General features: G+C 39.9%; 1 protein-coding gene across 2 annotated transcripts in view; it reads left to right on the top strand.

Annotated features, from left to right (window-relative positions):
* LOC121551790 (activin receptor type-1C-like) overlaps nt 1-12,064 on the top strand; it is a 39,127-nt gene extending 27,063 nt beyond the window's left edge. The window contains exons 3-9 of one of the 2 annotated variants that reach the window (XM_041864516.2): nt 7,023-7,247; nt 7,605-7,835; nt 8,134-8,301; nt 9,107-9,263; nt 10,421-10,545; nt 11,039-11,169; nt 11,652-12,064. In XM_041864516.2, the coding sequence (XP_041720450.2) occupies nt 7,023-7,247; nt 7,605-7,835; nt 8,134-8,301; nt 9,107-9,263; nt 10,421-10,545; nt 11,039-11,169; nt 11,652-11,777 (1,163 nt within the window). In that variant the 3' untranslated portion in view covers nt 11,778-12,064. Of the gene's footprint in view, nt 1-7,022; nt 7,275-7,604; nt 7,836-8,133; nt 8,302-9,106; nt 9,264-10,420; nt 10,546-11,038; nt 11,170-11,651 lie in introns of both variants that reach the window. The other variant, XM_041864510.2, reaches the window with a different exon arrangement.
* Nucleotides 12,065-19,038: the final 6,974 nt, after the last annotated feature.

Genomic DNA, 19,038 nt, shown 5'->3' with positions numbered 1-19,038 from the left:
CCACCCAACTACCTCATCCCCGTATTGTTATTTATTTTGCTCATTTGCACCCCAGTATCTCTAATTGCACATCATCTTCTGCACATCTATCACTCCAGTGTTAATACTAAATTGTAATTATTTTGCACTATGGCCTATTTCTTGCCTTACCTCCATAACGTACTACATTTGCACACACTGTATATAGATTTTCTATTGTGTTTTTGACTGTACGTTTTGTTTATCCCATATGTAACTCTGTGTTGTTTTTATCGCACTGCTTTGCTTTATCTTGGCCAGGTCGCAGTTGTAAATGAGAACCTGTTCTCAACTGGCTTACCTGGTTAAATAAAGGTGAAGAAAAAAAAGAAGAAAAAATACCCATAACAGAATGTAGCCACCACTATGCTTGAAAATATGGAGAGTAGTACTCAGTAATGTGTTGTATTGGATTTTCCTCAAACATAACACTTTGTATTCAGGACAAAAAGTTAATTGGTTTTCCACATTTTTTGCAGTATTACTTTAGTGCCTTGTTGCAAACAGGATGCATGTTTTGGAATATTTGTATTCTGTACAGGCTTCCTTTTTATCACTCTGTCAATTAGGTTAGTATTGTGGAGTAACTACAATGTTATTGATTCATGCAAAGTTTTCTCCTACCGCAGCCATTAAACTCTGTAACTGTTTTAAAGTCACCATTGGCCTCTCCGGCAACTGAGTTAGGAAGGACGCCTGTATCTTTGTAGTGACTGGGTGTATTGATACACCATCCAAAGTGTAATTAATAACTTCACCATGCTCAAAGGTGAATTAATCTCCCAATAGGTAGAAACCTCCCTGGTCTTTGTGGTTGAATTTGTGTTTGAAATTCACTGCTCAACTGAGGGACCTTACATATAATTGTATGTGTGGTGTACAGAGATGAGGTAGTCATACAAATATCATGTTAAACACTATTATTGCACACAGAGTGAGTTCATGGAACTTATTATGACTTGTTAAGCAAACTTTTACTCCTGAACGTATTTAGGCTTGCCATAACAAAAGGGTTGAATACTTATTCACTCAAGACATTTCAGCTTTTCATTTTTAATTAATTTGTAAAAATATCAAAAAACATAATTCCACTTTGACATTATGGGGTATTGTGTTTAGACCAGTGACAAAACATCTAAATGTAATCCATTTTAAATTCAGGCTGTAACAACAAAATGTGCAAAATGTCAATGGGTGTGAATACTTTCTGAAGGCACTGTACTTATGATTATATACTAATGGCAATATATACAGTGCCTTCGGAAAGTATTCAGACCCCTTTACTTTTTCCACATTTTGTTACGTTACAGCCTTATTCTAAAATTGATTAAATTGTGTTTTTCCCTCATCAATCTCCCCATAATGAGAAAGCAAAAATAGGTTTTTAGATTCAGATCCTTTACTCAGTACTTTGTTGAAGCACCTTTGGCAGCGATTACAGCATCAAGTCTTCTTGGGTACGACGCTACAAGCTTGGCACACCTGTATTTGGGGAGTTTCTCCCATTCTTCTCTGCAGATCCTCTCAAGCTAGAGATCTGTGCCTCGACACAATCCTGTCTCGGAGCTCTAAGGACAATTCCATCGACCTCATGGCTTGGTTTTTGCTCTGACATGCACTGTCAACTGTGGAACCTTATATAGACAGGTGTGTGCCTTTCCAAATCATGTCCAATCAATTTAATTTACCACAGGTGGACTCCAATCAAGTTGTAGAAACATCTCAAGGATGATCAATGGAAACAGGATGCACCTGAGTTCAATTTCTAGTCTCATAGCAAAGGGTCTGAATACTTATGTAAATAAGGTATTTCTGTTTTTTTATGTTAAATACATTTGCTAAAATTTCTAAAAACCTGTTTTCGCTTTGTCATTATGGGGTATTGTGTGTAGATTGCTGAGGATAATTTTTTATTTAATCAATTTTAGAATAAGGCTGTAACGTAAAAAATGTGTAAAAAGTAAAGGGGTCTGAATACTTTCCGAAGGCACTGTACATGTAAACAGGAGTAATAGTGACCAGTAGCAGGATAAATAGATAAATATTAATGGCAATGGCAATCAATAATCAATGGACATAAGCGTAATGGAGTAATACATCTCAAATCAAATCAAAATCAAATCAAATTATATTTGTCACATACAACAGGTGTAGACCTTACCGTGAAATGCTTACTTACAAGCCCTTAAACAACAATGCAGTTTTAAGAAAAATAAGAGTTGAGAATTTAATTACTAAATAAACTAAAGTAAAAAAAAAAAAAAAACTGTAACAATAAAATAACAATAACGAGGCTATATACAGGGGCTACCAGTACCGAGTCAATGTTAGGGGGTACAGGTTAGTCAAGTTAATTGAGGTAATATGTACAGTACCAGTCAAAGGTTTGGGCACACCTACTCATTGGACTGCAGAGTGAAGGAAAAACAGCCATCAAGTGCTCACCATATGTGGGAACTCCTTCAAAACTCCTGGAAAAGCATTCCTCATGAAGCTGGTTGAGAGAATGCCAAGAGTGTGCAAAGCTGTCATCAAGGCAAAGGGTGGCAACTTTGAAGAATCTCAAATATAAAATATATTTTGATATATTTAACCCTTTTTTTTGTTACTACATGATTCCATATGTGTTATTTCATAGTTTTGATGTCTTCGCTATTATTCTTCAATGTAGAAAATAGTCAAAATAGAGAAAAACCCTTGAATGAGTAGGTGTTCTAAAACTTTTGACCGGTAGTGTACAGTGGGGAAAAAATGTATTTAGTCAGCCACCAATTGTGCAAGTTCTCCCACTTAAAAAGATGAGAGAGGCCTGTAATTTTCATCATAGGTACACGTCAACTATGACAGACAAATTGAGAGAAAAACATCCAGAAAATCACATTGTAGGATTTTTAATGAATTTATTTGCAAATTATGGTGGAAAATAAGTATTTGGTCACCTACAAACAAGCAAGATTTCTGGCTCTCACAGACCTGTAACTTCTTCTTTAAGAGGCTCCTCTGTCCTCCACTCGTTACCTGTATTAATGGCACCTGTTTGAACTTGTTATCAGTATAAAAGACACCTGTCCACAACCTCAAACAGTCACACTCCAAACTCCACTATGGCCAAGACCAAAGAGCTGTCAAAGGACACCAGAAACAAAATTGTAGACCTGCACCAGGCTGGGAAGACTGAATCTGCAATAGGTAAGCAGCTTGGTTTGAAGAAATCAACTGTGGGAGCAATTATTATGAAATGGAAGACATACAAGACCACTGATAATCTCCCTCAATCTGGGGCTCCACGCAAGATCTCACCCGTGGGGTCAAAATGATCACAAGAACGGTGAGCAAAAATCCCAAAGGGGGGACCTAGTGAATGACCTGCAGAGAGCTGGGACCAAAGTAACAAAGCCTACCATCAGTAACACACTACGCCACCAGGGACTCAAATCCTGCAGTGCCAGACGTGTCCCCCTGCTTAAGCCAGTACATGTCCAGGCCCGTCTGAAGTTTGCTAGAGTGCATTTGGATGATCCAGAAGAGGATTGGGAGAATGTCATATGGTCAGATGAAACCAAAATATAACTTTTGGTAAAAACTCAACTCGTCGTGTTTGGAGGACAAAGAATGCTGAGTTGCATCCAAAGAACACCATACCTACTGTGAAGCATGGGGGTGGAAACATCATGCTTTGGGGCTGTTTTTCTGCAAAGGGACCAGGACGACTGATCCGTGTAAAGGAAAGAATGAATGGGGCCATGTATCGTGAGATTTTGAGTGAAAACCTCCTTCCATCAGCAAGGGCATTGAAGATGAAACGTGGCTGGGTCTTTCAGCATGACAATGATCCCAAACACACCACCCGGGCAACGAAGGAGTGGCTTCGTAAGAAGCATTTCAAGGTCCTGGAGTGGCCTAGCCAGTCTCCAGATCTCAACCCCATAGAAAATCTTTGGAGGGAGTTGAAAGTCCGTGTTGCCCAGCGACAGCCCCAAAACATCACTGCTCTAAAGGAGATCTGCATGGAGGAATGGGCCAAAGAGGGAGAATGTCAGACCATCCATCTTTGAGCTGAAGCTGAAGCGCAGCTGGGTCATGCAGCAAGACAATGATCCAAAACACACAATCACGTCTACATGAAAATTGCTAAAAAGCAACAAATTGGACGTTTTGGAATGGCCTAGTCAAAGTCCAGACCTAATCCCAATTGAGATGTTGTGGCAGGACTTGAAACGAGCAGTTCATGCTTGAAAACCCACACGTCACTGAGTTAAAGCAGTTCTGCATGGAAGAGTGGGCCAAAATTCCTCCACATCGACGTGAGAGACTGATCAACAACTACAGGAAGCATTTGGTTGGAGTCATTGCAGCTAAAGGTGGCACAACCAGTTACTGAGTGTAAGGGGGCAATTACTTTTTCACACAGGGGAATTGGGTGTTGCATAACTTTGTTTATGAAATAAATATGTCTTTGTTGTGTTATTTGTTCACTTATGTTCCCTTTATCTAATACTAGGTTTTGGTTGAAGATCTGATAACATTCAGTATCACAAATATGCAACAGTAGAGAAAATTTGAAAGGGGGCAAATACTTTTTCATAGCACTGTATGCTAATGAAAAAATAAATACTTTAAATATCTTCTATCTTATGAACCATATATCAGATTGACTCCAGATTTGGTATAGACTCAATTATACTGAACAAAAATATAAACGCAACATGCAACAATTTCAAAATTTTTACAGAGTTACAGATCATATAAGGAAATTAGTCAATTTAAATAAATAAATTAGGCCCTAATCTATGGATTTCACATGACTGGACTGGGGTGCAGCCAATGGTGGGCCTCTTCCCGCAGGTGAAGAAGCCAGATGTGGAGGTCCTGGGCTGGTGTGGTTACACGTGGTCTGCGGTGGTGAGGCCGGTTGGACGTACTGCCAAATTCTCTGACACGGCGTTGGAGGCAGCTTATGGTAGAGAAATGAACATTTAATTATCTGGCAACAGCTCTGGTGGACATTACTGCAGTCAGCATGCCAATTGCACGCTCCCTCAGTGCTTGAGAATGTGTGGCATTGTGTTGTGTGACAAAACTGCACATTTTAAAGTGTCCTTTTATTGTCCCCAGCACAAGGTGCACCTGTGTAATGATCATGCCATTTAATCAGCTTCTTGATATGCCACACCTGTCAGGTGGATGGATTATTTTGGCAAAGGAGAAACGCTCAGTAACAGGGATGTAAACAAATGTGTGCACAAAATTTGAGATAAATAATATTTTTGTGAAAATGTCTTGGATTTTTCATTTCAGCTCATGAAACATGGGACACTTTACATGTTGTATATATATTTTTGTTCAGTGTAATTAGCCTCTGAATTTGAGAATGATTAGTTGCTGCATTCAAAGTCGGCCATGCTACACCACTTGATGGCACCATATCTCACCAGGGCTGTAAGAACTGAACCGATGGACATGGGTCCATTAAATTTGGTATGTAAACCTTATGTATACATATGTCCTTTGAAGTTGTTTGAAGATAAAGTCACTGCAACCTTAGGTGGCTACACCAGACCAGTTGGTGCCACTATAGATGCCATTGACACTAGTGGCAAAACTATTGATCAATTAGATTTGTCTCTTGCAAATTAATGTTAGATTTAAATTATGCAGACGAACAATGTGAAACATTTTGAAAATAACGCTGAAGATATTTCCCAAATCTGAACATAACCCATTAGTAAAATTGATCACATAATTGGTATATAAACTCAATACATTAAGTAATGACTTGAACAATGATTACTTGCTAGACTAAACTTAACTAGACTAAACTTCACTTGCGTCATCCTTGTGGTATTGAGAGATAAACATGGTAATGATCTTGTCCTTTTTGTCATCCTGTGAATCCCGTTCTTTCTTGCTCGCTGCTATATTTAGAAGTTAACATTTACATTTAATTTATATTTCAATGGTGTACCAGCTAAATTGCAGTGGTCTCAACTTGGGATAGGTTCATTCTACCGATGATGGGCACAACACGAACACCTCAGATGAAATAAAATAGGTTCTTAGCTACAACATACGTGTTTACACATTTTTTGATAACTGAGGTTAATGGTAAAAAAAGTTAAATATTTGTTGTTTAAAAATATTTTTTCTATAAATTATACAATTGTTTAACCCTGTTTGTAAGCTTTCAAATTATATAAAACTCAACCGTTTTTCAGTGATGAAGACATGGATGTCTCATGCTAGGGTGGGTTATGCAAAATTGTCAACTTTGAGCACCTCTATTTTGGCATTCAGGTCATTTGCGTTGACCCATTTTTGCACTGACTATGCACACTCATTGGACTCTACCCACACACTAACACATACTTACACTGACACTCCAACACACAAACAAACACACACACACACACACACTACATACGCTCACACACACACACTGCTGCTACTCTGTTTATTATCTATGCTGATTACTTTTACCCCGTACTTACATGTAGATATTATCTCAACTACCTTGTATCCCTGCACATTGACTCGGTATATAGCCTCCTTATCTATTGTGTTACTATTTTCTATTTGCTAATTGTCTTACTTTTGAACTCTGCACTGTTGAAAAAGGGCTCGTAAGTAAGCAGTTCAGGGTAAAGTCTACACCTGTTGTATTTGGCACATGTGACTTTTTTCACATTTTGACCACAAGCTGCTACAGCATGTAACGACTATATTGTTGGGAGTAATGGGTTAATTAATAAAGTGGTTAGAAATCACCACTAGAGGGCATAGGAATAATGAGAAGTATTAGCCTATGTATCATTTGAGTTCAGGAAGTCTTTTTTGATCCCTATTGTAAAAATCCCCATCCACCTTTTTAAATCTTAAATCACAAATGTGTGGGCCATTGCACATTTATCTACTGATCAAGTCTTGTTATTGTATAAGGCCCTCTTTGTTTCTTAAATAGTGTGTAGTGTACTTACAGTATGCTGCTGTGTCTGTGTGTTATGTAGGCTATGTAGAGAGGCCTTCGGGGGAGCCCGGCTGGGGCAGGCTAGAGCTGGCAGCAGTCATCCTGGTGCCCTCTACCCTGCTCTGTGTGAGCATCCTGCTGGGTGTGTGTGTGATACAGGGCCAGCGCTGTGCCTACAACAGGGCCCACAAGAATGACGTGGAGGAGCCCCTGGACGACCAGAGTCTCATGTCCCCCGATAACTGTCTTAAAGACCTCATCTACGGTATGAGCACCTCCAGCTCAGGGTCTGGTAAGAGAGAGTCTATACATGTATGGTTCAATAGAAATCACTAGAATGGGCATCCCCCTTCAAGTCAATGGGTCTGTAATGGTGATTCCATTTAGGCATGCATCAGAGGAGAGAAGATAATGGTGCTCTGATAGATGGACCTCATAACGAATTTAGCATTTTAAATCAATTTGATGTTTTAATATTGAAAATTGTATTCGCTTGATATGGCGACATTGGGCAGCAAGTGAGAGTAACAACACATTGAGTTCAGAGAGTTTCCAATTAGTTGATGTTCCTGACAGAGCATTTGTAACATGAAATCCTGATTAATCTGGTTTTGTTTTACAGGGCTACCACTGCTGGTACAACGGACAATAGCTCGGACCATCGTGCTGCAGGAGACCATTGGGAAGGGCCGCTTCGGGGAGGTGTGGCGAGGGAAGTGGCGAGGGGAGGATGTGGCGGTGAAGATCTTCTCATCCCGTGACGAGAGGTCCTGGTTCAGAGAGGCAGAGATCTATCAGACCATCATGCTCAGACACGAGAATATCCTGGGATTCATTGCAGCTGATAACAAAGGTACTTATTGACATATTTGGTCCAAAAGGCACCATATTTCCTATATAGTGCACTACTTTTCACCAGAGCCCTATTTACTATATAGGGAATAGGGTGCCATTTGGGACGTATCCTTGACATAACTGCCCTTGATATGTTCCTTTGACTATATAGTGACTTAAGCAGGAAAAGCTCCTGGCCCTAACTACATTTCATGTCATGTATATTGTTTTGATGTGTGACAAGAAGCGTTCTCAGTATGACTGTACACATACACTAACCCCAGGTGTATGACCATGCCTTCTGCTGCCTTTTGCAGATAACGGCTCTTGGACCCAGCTGTGGCTGGTGTCAGAGTACCACGAGCACGGCTCCCTGTTTGAGTACCTGAACAGGTACACAGTGTCTGTGGACAGCATGATCATCCTGGCCTTGTCCATCGCCAGCGGCCTGGCACACCTCCACATGGAGATCATTGGCACTCAGGGTAAGGGATTGGCACCGCAATCCTTTCAGCCTAGATCTTACCTCCCTGTAATGGGAATTTAAGATCACTAAATATCATTTTTAGATTCAGTGTGATTGATATGATGTAGCATATTTAGAGTCTCTGTATCCTAACGCTACAGGTCCACAGATCTACCATACACTACATGGCTATTATTTGTAGTGTGGTATGGGCTTCAATAACAATAGAAAAGCTGTGTATCTGTCCGTCTAGTTTTGCACTGATGCCATTCCCACTTTAGATATTCTATTCAACATCCCACAGGATTTACATGTATTCTTCTAGTGGTAAAAATGATTCACCAAAGGTCAGAACTTTAATTACATTGACTAGGTGAGGGCCTCCTTTTATAACAGAATAACCATAGAAAAATCCTCTTTCTAATCTTAGAAAAGCTACTTTCCAAAGCACACTTCTTTGTGTTGCTAGTTACTTGCTGAAGTGACCTTGTCGTATTCACAACAATAGCCTTATTTCTATTTTTCTATACAACTTTTTGCTTCTGAATTATTTCATGTTTACACAGTACTACTGTTAATCTATTGTTAGCAACTATTTTGCAAGGGCTATATAACAGTGACAACAAACATCTACCCATGTTTAATGTTAGCAAGTTATTGAATAGACATGAAATATAACCAGAACTATGTTGTAATGGGTGCATCCATTCTTAGCACCAGACATGTATTTGGCAAGGGCCATACAACAGTGACAATAAACCCATGTATAACATTAGCAAGTTATTGAAATTACATGTAACTATGAATTGTGATGCGTCTTACAGGGAAACCTGCCATTGCCCACAGAGATATCAAGTCTAAAAACATTCTGGTGAAGAAGAATGGGACAGCCGTCATAGCAGACCTCGGATTGGCTGTGAAACACGATTCCAGCGCCAACACCATCGACATACCGTCCAATCACAGAGTAGGAACAAAGAGGTAACTAGGCAGCTTTTACCTGAGAGAGAAGAACATGGGCATGTCTACTAGCCACTTTGATCGACTTCTTTTTCAATTATTAGTATTTTATCTTTTAATATCCTTTTAGAGAGATGGAGGGAGCAATATTGGCCGACGATCAGGAAGGTCTCACATTGACTTTGAGTATGTCCAGAATGCCACAGCTCTGGTCAAAAATAGGGCACTAGGGAATATGGTGCCAGTCTTTACCTCATCTCCCTTGCCCTCATTTGTTTATGAAATTGATGGCTAGCCGACAGGTATCCTCTTCCACGTGCTACCTTCATCATTCAGAGCTCCTATTTTTAGGTCACCATATGTTGTTTGTTAACTGTTAATATAGTGATGGGACCGCTGCTCACATGGAGCCCTGTCTTCTGTCTATATAATAATATCATGTATTTGTCTGTGTATCTCTGTGTGCCTGCTGCCTGCAGGGTGAGAAATTAACTTTTTGGTCTACCAGCCACTGGTGGAGATTTTTTACCTGCCAAAATATATTTTTCTCCATAATTACACCAAAAATCACCCAAAAAATGTATTACTAGTAAGAAGTCATGGGTTATATTGCTTAATTTCATTTCATTTTTGTGACCTGCGTCTTTTAAGCACTGCATGTTAAATAAATCATTTTGATCCAAATTAAAAACAGATAAACAGTTCTACAACTGAACATCAAGAATCAACAAAGTGCCTGCCCTGCCACAAAATTCTGAGTGACATTTTTTATAAGGAGTACATTATGTTTTTCAGTATAAATGTAGAAGCACACAAATAAATCTAGGAGAACAATGACTAAAAGTTCATGAATAAACGTTTTTGGGAGTAATCCATGCTGAATCAAGCACAATCATTAGGTGAGATAAACATTTTCAGCTGGCCCTTTAAGTGACGGGCCATTACCACGGTAACTTGGGCACTCGCTTGTCTGTGATGAAAAAAAAAAAATCTCTGACTGCGATGTCTTCCTAGCAGCAGACATTTGCAGTAAACTCAAACTAACTTTGAAAAACAACCTAGCAAAAGAAACACGAGGATAAAGTCACACATTGGGTATCTTCAGATGTGTCAGTGTTGACTCATTCACCCTAATACCCTGTTGGTTAGTAGTTAACAAGTTCATCCTCCCTCGGCAGGTACATGGCCCCAGAACTGCTGGATGACACGATCAATATTGGCAGCTTTGAGTCATTCAAGCGGGCAGATATCTACTCCCTGGGCCTTGTGTTCTGGGAACTGGCGCGGAGGTGCTCCATCAGGGGTAAGTTTTTTAAAACTCTTAGTACAAAAGCAACCTGAAGCAAATAAAATGGAAGTCTACTAGAAATGACACTATTTAAAGCTGAAGCTAATATTGTATTCCCTGTATGGTGCACTACTTTTGACCAGGACCCATAGGGCTCTGGTCAAAAGTAGTGCACTATAGGGTGCCATTTGGGACACCATCAAGTTATTTAACTCTTAGTACAAAAGCAACCTAAAGCAAATGAAATGGAAGTCGGGAAGTCTAGTCTGTGCAGCTAATGCACTCAGAGAAATGACACTGGAGTAGTGATTGATGCAGTTATTGGTTTATTGGGTAGGTGACGCATATACTTTAATCAGTGATTCATCATCTAATGAATATTAAAGGATGATAATATTACCACCGATATTACGTGAACACAATTTCTCATATTGCCATGGAACTGATGAAGGATGGTACATTTGTGCCAGGGAACTGATCAAGAAATGTGCTTGTCTTTTTTCCACAGGACTTCAAGAAGATTTTCAGTTGCCTTACTATGATATGGTGCCTTCAGATCCTTCTGTGGAGGACATGAGAAAGATAGTCTGTGACCAGAAACTGAGACCCAACATTCCCAACCAGTGGCAGAGCTGTGAGGTGAGATAAATTTTTTGACTGTGATAGGGTTGCAAAATTCCGGTAACTTTCCCAGGTTTTCCAGAAACCCCGGATGGAAGATTCCTGGAATCGGTAGGGAATAATCAGGAAATCCGGGAATCCTCTGAAAGGGGAAGCCTGGGAATTTTTGGGAAAATTGTACAACCCTAGACTGATTTTTTTTTTAGCTTCCACTACAGAGCCATAGGGCCGACTGAAGTCAGATGGGGAATACAGTATACTAACTGTATGTTAGCTTGGTTAGCATTTAGAATTGTACCTCTGTAAATTGAACTGCTGTTTTTGAGGAAGGTTTTTCTTGCAATGACTGGGATATGGGGTTGTCTAACCTTGCTTATTTGAATGCACTGACTGTAATTCTAAGTTGCTCTGCTCTGGACAAGAGTGTCTGCTAAATAGCCAAAATGTACATGTAAAATGTGGACCTGTTGATTTGAAAATTATCCTTCTTGATTTATCAGGCACTGCGGGTGATAGGCAAGCTGATGCGCGAGTGCTGGTACACCAACGCTGCAGCTCGCCTCACCGCGCTGAGGGTCAAGAAAACCGTCTCTCAGGTGACTGTACTCAAGGACATCAAAGATTAGCTAGATTAGCTAGCCCACTGGCTGGCGCACCTGAATGTACTGTTATTGGTCTGGAGCAAAGCATCCTCAAGACCACACTGAAACACTTAGCTGGGTCGTATTAATTAGAAACAAAACAAAAGAAAATGGGGAGGGACTACCTGAACTTGTCTAATAAGAAATTCTAATTACAAAATGTTTTGTTGTGGTTTGCAATGGTGCAAACCAATTAATTCAAATTTAGGTTTTAGCGCGATGTTCCAAATGCCTGTATCGCAAGAATGAAGATGTAATTTTGTTTTGTTTTATGAGCGTTTATGTCCGCTTGTTCTCATGACGTCTTTTTGGTCGTCTCCTTCGCTCCTTCTGTGATGTTTGCACCTTCCCACTTGCACACACACACTAAGCCACTCCGGATGCCACTCACATCAAAGATGAAAGATCACTTCTATTTGCTATTTGCATTTTGCTATTTGCATTTGAGGTTTGGTCCGACATAATCGGTCATATGGACACCGAAACACATTGAGACATTATTTTACTGTAAAAGAGGAGAACTTAACCTTTGTAACGATACCTTTTTTATGTCTCAACTCCCAGACCCTACTAAAACTGGAGTATCAATTAACATGATTGTGGAAAATGTATGCACAGTTTCTGTCACATGCGGCATTGCAGTACCACATACCGCTAGCAGCATTTTAGCCACAGACTGTTATATGCTAGCTGTCTAGTCTGTGTTTTATAAATGTGCAATGAGCATAAGAAGACGCATTTATATAAGAAATTGGCCACTTGATTCCAACATCTAAACAAAGTGGACAGGCAAACATGCTTTTCAAACAGTTGGAGACGGACAGGAGGGTGTATTCATAACAGTTCAACTAGCTACCTTGCTAGCAAGCAAATAGATCCAAGTTGGCTAGACCTTAAATATAAAGATTAGTTGGCTACTCACTAGCACGTGGGCTTGTGCTTGAGAGACTGTTTATGAGACCTGTGTTAATTTTCTATAATGCCTGTTAAGAGAAATTGGTCATTATTAGTGCATTGGGCATGGTTCTGGTAAACATTTTAACAAAAAGGGCATTTTCATCGACAGACTTGAAAGCCAGATCAGTGATTATTGGAAACAAGCAGGTTAAACTATTTTGATAAAATAATGTAATTATTAGTGGGTCTTATGGTTGTGTAAGGCTTATATTTAGCCTAGGTATACGTTTACTAGCCCTGAATTCATTAGATTATTCCTGACTGTTTGAAATGCGGTGTATTGACCTTTAATTGTGCAACAAAGCTTATTTAAAGAAAACCTTTTAAAAATCAAGATAAATATCATGAAGCCCATAAGATTGAAAAAATGGAGATCAGATTTTTAGGCCATATCGCCCAGTCCTATATGGTGTGCACTTCTGAATACGACCCAGCAGGGAGCATGCTCAGCTTGTGATGCCAAAAGAGCCTGCTGCTGTTCAGCAGGGAACACTCCTGTCCTGCCCTGCAGTGTGTGACTGGAACTGGATCAACCAATCCAGAGGAACAGGAAATGAAACTGTGACCTATCAGAAGAAGATGGATGATTTACAATGTACCAATTTTCTCTGCTACCTCAGATGTTTTTAAGTGTCCAAAGCTTGAAGTTGCACATTGAATGCTTCGTGCCATATTATACTGTATGTAGTGCTAGGCAACATGCAAAATGATTGTAAATGTTAAATGTTACTGAGTAACGCACTCACTGCTATGCCTGATTGTACAGGACACCCATAAAGATAACTGTTACTTGGGAGCTGCCCCTCCCTCCCCCCACCCTATTATATTTGTCATCTATATATATTTTTTATATAAGACTTGAAAATAATGCCTATTTCAACTATACTGCAGGTCAAACAATAACATTAACAATAACAAAGCCGTCACCCCACCACTGTTTTGGTAAACAGCTGAGGGATGGGGCTGGAGAAATGTAACTACTCTCCAATTCATAGATGGGTTTGGATGCAAGGACTGATCATCCATGAAATCAAAATTAGAGTTTTAACCATGTTATGAGGTTATACAGTACAATGCAACAATTGCATTGTTTACAAACCAATGGATTAAAACAAGCTTATATTTACGGTTCTGATGTTGTACGAAATGACGAAATGTATAAGTTATATTCTTCAAGAGTCAAGGAGTATACAGTGAGGGAAAAAATTATTTGATCCCCTGCTGATTTTGTACGTTTGCCCACTGACAAAGACATGATCAGTCTATAATTTTAATGGTAGGTTTATTTGAACAGTGAGAGACAGAATAACAACAACAAAAATCCAGAAAAACGCATGTCAAAAATGTATAATATAATAAGTATTTGACCCCTCTGCAAAACATGACAGTACTTGGTGGCAAAAGCCTTGTTGGCAATCACAGAGGTCAGACGTTTCTTGTAGTTGGCCACCAGGTTTGCACACATCTCAGCAGGGATTTTGTCCCACTCCTCTTTGCAGATCTTCTCCAAGTCATTAAGGTTTCGAGGCTGACGTTTGGCAACTCAAACCTTCAGCTCCCTCCACAGATTTTCTAGGGGATTAAGGTCTGGAGACTGGCTAGGCCACTCCAGGACCTTAATGTGCTTCTTCTTGAGCCACTCCTTTGTTGCCTTGGCCGTGTGTTTTGGGTCATTGTCATGCTGGAATACCCATCCACGACCCATTTTCAATGCCCTGGCTGAGGGAAGGAGGTTCTCACCCAAGATTTGACGGTACATGGCCCCGTCCATCGTCCCTTTGATGCGGTGAAGTTGTCCTGTCCCCTTAGCAGAAAAACACCCAAAAGCATAATGTTTCAACCTCCATGTTTGACGGTGGGGATGGTGTTCTTGGGGTCATAGGCAGCATTCCTCCTCCTCCAAACACGGCGAGTTGAGTTGATGCCAAAGAGCTCGATTTTGGTCTCATCTGACCACAACACTTTCACCCAGTTCTCCTCTGAATCATTCAGATGTTCATTGGCAAACTTCAGACGGGCCTGTATATGTGATTTCTTGAGCAGGGGGACCTTGCGGGCGCTGCAGGATTTCAGTCCTTCACGGTGTAGTGTGTTACCAATTGTTTTCTTGGTGACTATGGTCCCAGCTGCCTTGAGATCATTGGCAAGATCCTCCCGTGTAGTTCTGGGCTGATTCCTCACCGTTCTCATGATCATTGCAACTCCACGAGGTGAGATCTTGCATGGAGCCCCAGGCCTAGGGAGATTGACAGTTCTGTTGTGTTTCTTCCATTTGCGAATAATCGCACCAACTGTTGTCACCTTCTCACCAAGCTGCTTGGCGTTGGTCTTGTAGCCCATTCCAGCCAAGTGTAGGTCTACAATCTTGTCCCTGACATCCTTTGGTCTTGGCCATGGTGGAGAGTTTGGAATCTGATTGATTGATTGCTTTGTGGACAGGTGTCTTTTATACAGGTAACAAACTGAGATTAGGAGCACTCCCTTTAAGAGTGTGCTCCTAATCTAAGCTCGTTACCTGTATAAAAGACACCTGGGAGCCAGAAATCTTTCTGATTGAGAGGGGGTCAAATACTTATTTCCCTCATTAAAATGAAAATCAATTTCTAACATTTTTGACTTGCGGTTTTCTGGATTTTGTTGTTGTTATTCTGTCTCTCACAGTTCAAATAAACCTACCATTAAAATGATAGACTGATCATTTCTTTGTCAGTGGGCAAATGTACAAAATCAAATACTTTTTTCCCTCACTGTATATCATCAATTGAATAAAATAAAAACGACTATGTAGCAAACACAGATTGTATATTTTAAACACACAAATTGTGTATGATTTAGATGTATTTTCCCTAACAACCGCATCTTCTCTGAGAAGCACAACGTTTGTTATATTACAGAAGAGAGAACTACACTTAACAAAAATATCAACGCAACATGCAACAATTTAAAAGATTTTACTGAGTTACAGTTCATATAAGGAAATCAGTCAATTTAAATGAATTCATTAAGCCCTAATCTATGAATTTCCCATGACTGGGAATACAGATATGCATCTGTTGGTCACAGATACCTTTAAAAAAAAGTAGGGGCATGGATCAGAAAACAAGTCAGTATCTGATGTAACCACCATTTGCCTCATGCAGAGCGACACATTTCCTTCGCATAGAGTTGATCAGGCTGTTGATTGTGGCCTGTGGAATGTTGTCTCACTCCTCTTCAATGGCTGTGTGAAGTTGCTGGATATTGGCAGGAACTGGAACACGCTGTCGTACACATCGATCCAGAGCATCTCAAACATGCTCAATGGATGACATGTCTGGTGAATATGCAGGCCATGGAAGAACTGAGACATTTCAGCTTCCAGGAATTGTGTACAGATCCTTGTGACATGGGGCTATGCATTATCATGCTGAAACATGAGGTGATGGCCACGGATGAATGGCACGACAATGGGCCTCAGTATCTTGTCAAGGTGTCTCTGTGCATTCAATTTGCCATTGATAAAATGCAATTGTGTTCGTTGTCCGTAGCTTATGCCTGCCCATACCATAAACCCACCTTCACAATGGAGCACTCTGTTCACAACGTTGACATCAGCTAACAGCTCGCCCACACAACGCCATACACGCTGTCTGCCATCTGCCTGGTACAGTTGAAACCGGGATTCATCTGTGAAGGGCACACATCTCCAGCGTGCCAGTGGCCATTGAAGGTGAGCATTTGCCCACTGAAGTCTGTTACGACTCCGAAGTGCAGTCAGGTCAAGACCCTGGTGAGGACGACGAGCACGCAGATGAGCTTCCCTGAGACGGTTTCTGAAAGTTTGTACAGAAATTATTTGGTTGTGCAAACCCACAAATTCATCAGCTGTCCGGGTGGCTGGTCTCAGACCATCCCGCAGGTGAAGAAGCAGGATGTGGAGGTCCTTGGCTGGCGCGGTTACACGTGGTCTGCAGTTGTGAGGCCGGTTGAACGTACTGCCAGATTCTCTAAAACAACGTTGGAGGTGGCTTATGGTAGAGAAATTAACATTACATTCTCTGGCAACAGCTCTGGTGGACATTCCTGCAGTCAGCATGCCAATTGCACCCTCCCTCAAAACTTGAGACATCTTGGCATTGTGTTGTGTGACAAAACTGCACATTTTAGAGTGGCCTTTTATTGTCTCCAGCACAAGGTGCACCTGTGTAATGATCATGCTGTTTAATCAGCTTCTTGATATGCCACACCTGTCAGGTTGATATTTAATCTTGGCAAAGGAGAAACGCTCACTAACAGGGATGTAAACAAATTTGTGCACAAAATCTGAGAGAAATAAGCTTTTTGTGCGTATGGAACATTTCTGGGATTTTTTATTTCAGCTCATGAAACATGGGACCAACACTTTACATGTTGCATTTATATTTTTGTTCAGTATATTTCAATGTTTTTTTTCTTTAATATATCATTATGGAAACACTTACTTTTATTTCATAGGGATATATTTATACTGTATATCCAAAGCCTTTAATTGAATGCTGCACTATGTAGAGACACTATGAAATGCCAATGTGAAAATATGTACATGTTGTACTTTATTTGAGTATATTTTTCATTTTGATTATTTTTTAATGCAGTACATTGTTGGTATAAGCTACTCGAAGCAGTACACCCTTTACCCAAGATAATATACATGACTGAAAATGATCAAATTGTTCACATGAAATTGTTTTTTAACTAGAGCTCTTGTGTTATCAAGAAACACGGTCACATTTTTTATTGACATTGTTAATCACCTGGAACATGATGAGCCCCTTGTATGTTTTTCAGTCAATAATATGTATTAATTCATTGTTGGATATCTACTAAAGAGGGATTTCACAGTGAGTCGTGAGCACAGCCGTAAGTTTGAACAGTGACTGTGTTCAGGCTGCTCATGTGAACACTAATACCATTGTGAGACCTGGCTTGTAAACCCTTGCCATAACAGGCTTAGGAATGGGGTTTGGGTGTCTTCTGTACACCACATGGCAGGCCTGGTGCTCTGTTTGTTTAGGCCTGAAGCATGTTCAATCAGAATTATAGCACAGACATTTTGCCAATGTATATACAGTGGGGAGAACAAGTATTTGATACACTGCCGATTTTGCAGGTTTTCCTACTTACAAAGCATGTAGAGGTCTGTAATATTTATCATAGGTACACTTAAACCGCGAGAGACAGAATCTAAAACAAAAATCCAGAAAATCACATTGTATGATTTTTAAGTAATTAATTTGCATTTTATTGCATGACATAAGTATTGTCTGTGGTGTCATTTTGCTTTAAAACAAAGTCTGCAATTCTTCACAGAAATTGTTTAAGATGAGTGCTGTTTAGAAAAATACACTTTACTGATCCATATCCACCCTGGCTTTTAATTACTTGTATGTAGATTTACTGTTGTTTACTTTATTGTTGCTGAAGCAACTAAGCTGTTTAACATATTTGTTCTGTCTGTGTAGTGTTGTGGATGGGAGGGTGGCAGTACAGTACATATGAAGCATGGTCAATGTAGCATCTGCAGTTGTTTCATGGGTGTAAAGGACCGGTTCGCTGCTCTGCTGCACAAATAGCTGTATCATTTAGTCAATGTTACAATGACATTTTTTATGTTACAATGACGTTTTATATGTAAAAACAATGATTGTTTCACTCAATATCTGTAACAAAAAGTCTGTAACAAAAAACTCAAAAATATATATTGACATTGCAGTATTTAGTGCTCTGCCTGTATCCTGTGGACAAACTAATGTTATTTGTCTAAGTTGGAATTCAGTCGTGCTTTTGTCATGTGTCAAGACCTACAGTCGAGGTAGTTTCTCTGACTGTGTTTACACAGGCAGCCCAATTCTGATATTTTTTCCCACTAATTGGTCTTTTGACCAATCACATCAAAAATATTTTCACATCGGCTCTTTTTCAGAGCTGATCTGATTGGTCAAAAAGGCCAATTAGTGAAAAAAAGATCAGAATTGGCTGCCTGTCTAAACGCAGCCTCAGAAGAACTGATCAGTCTGATCAATGTTTGACAACTGTTTAAGATGACGTGTGGAATTGTTTTGCTTCTATAAGACCATCAGTCATTCCAAAGAAAATTGACTATTTGTGTAATTTCTGGTCAAATATCTTTTGAAGGTTGTGTATGACACAATAGGACGTTTTGCCTGCTCTGGGAATGTGATATTACTTTCACAAAGAAGGTTTAATGTTGGAAGATTTCATCCTCCAATCATTTAGCATCATTCTTTCTGTTGACAAGAGTAACTATTTA

This window comes from Coregonus clupeaformis, chromosome 4 (assembly GCF_020615455.1).
Source record: "Coregonus clupeaformis isolate EN_2021a chromosome 4, ASM2061545v1, whole genome shotgun sequence".
In the NCBI taxonomy this organism is placed as follows: Eukaryota; Metazoa; Chordata; class Actinopteri; order Salmoniformes; family Salmonidae; genus Coregonus; species Coregonus clupeaformis.
The sequence above is the reverse complement of the archived record's forward strand: the minus strand, read 5'-3'. Positions and strand labels throughout refer to the sequence as shown.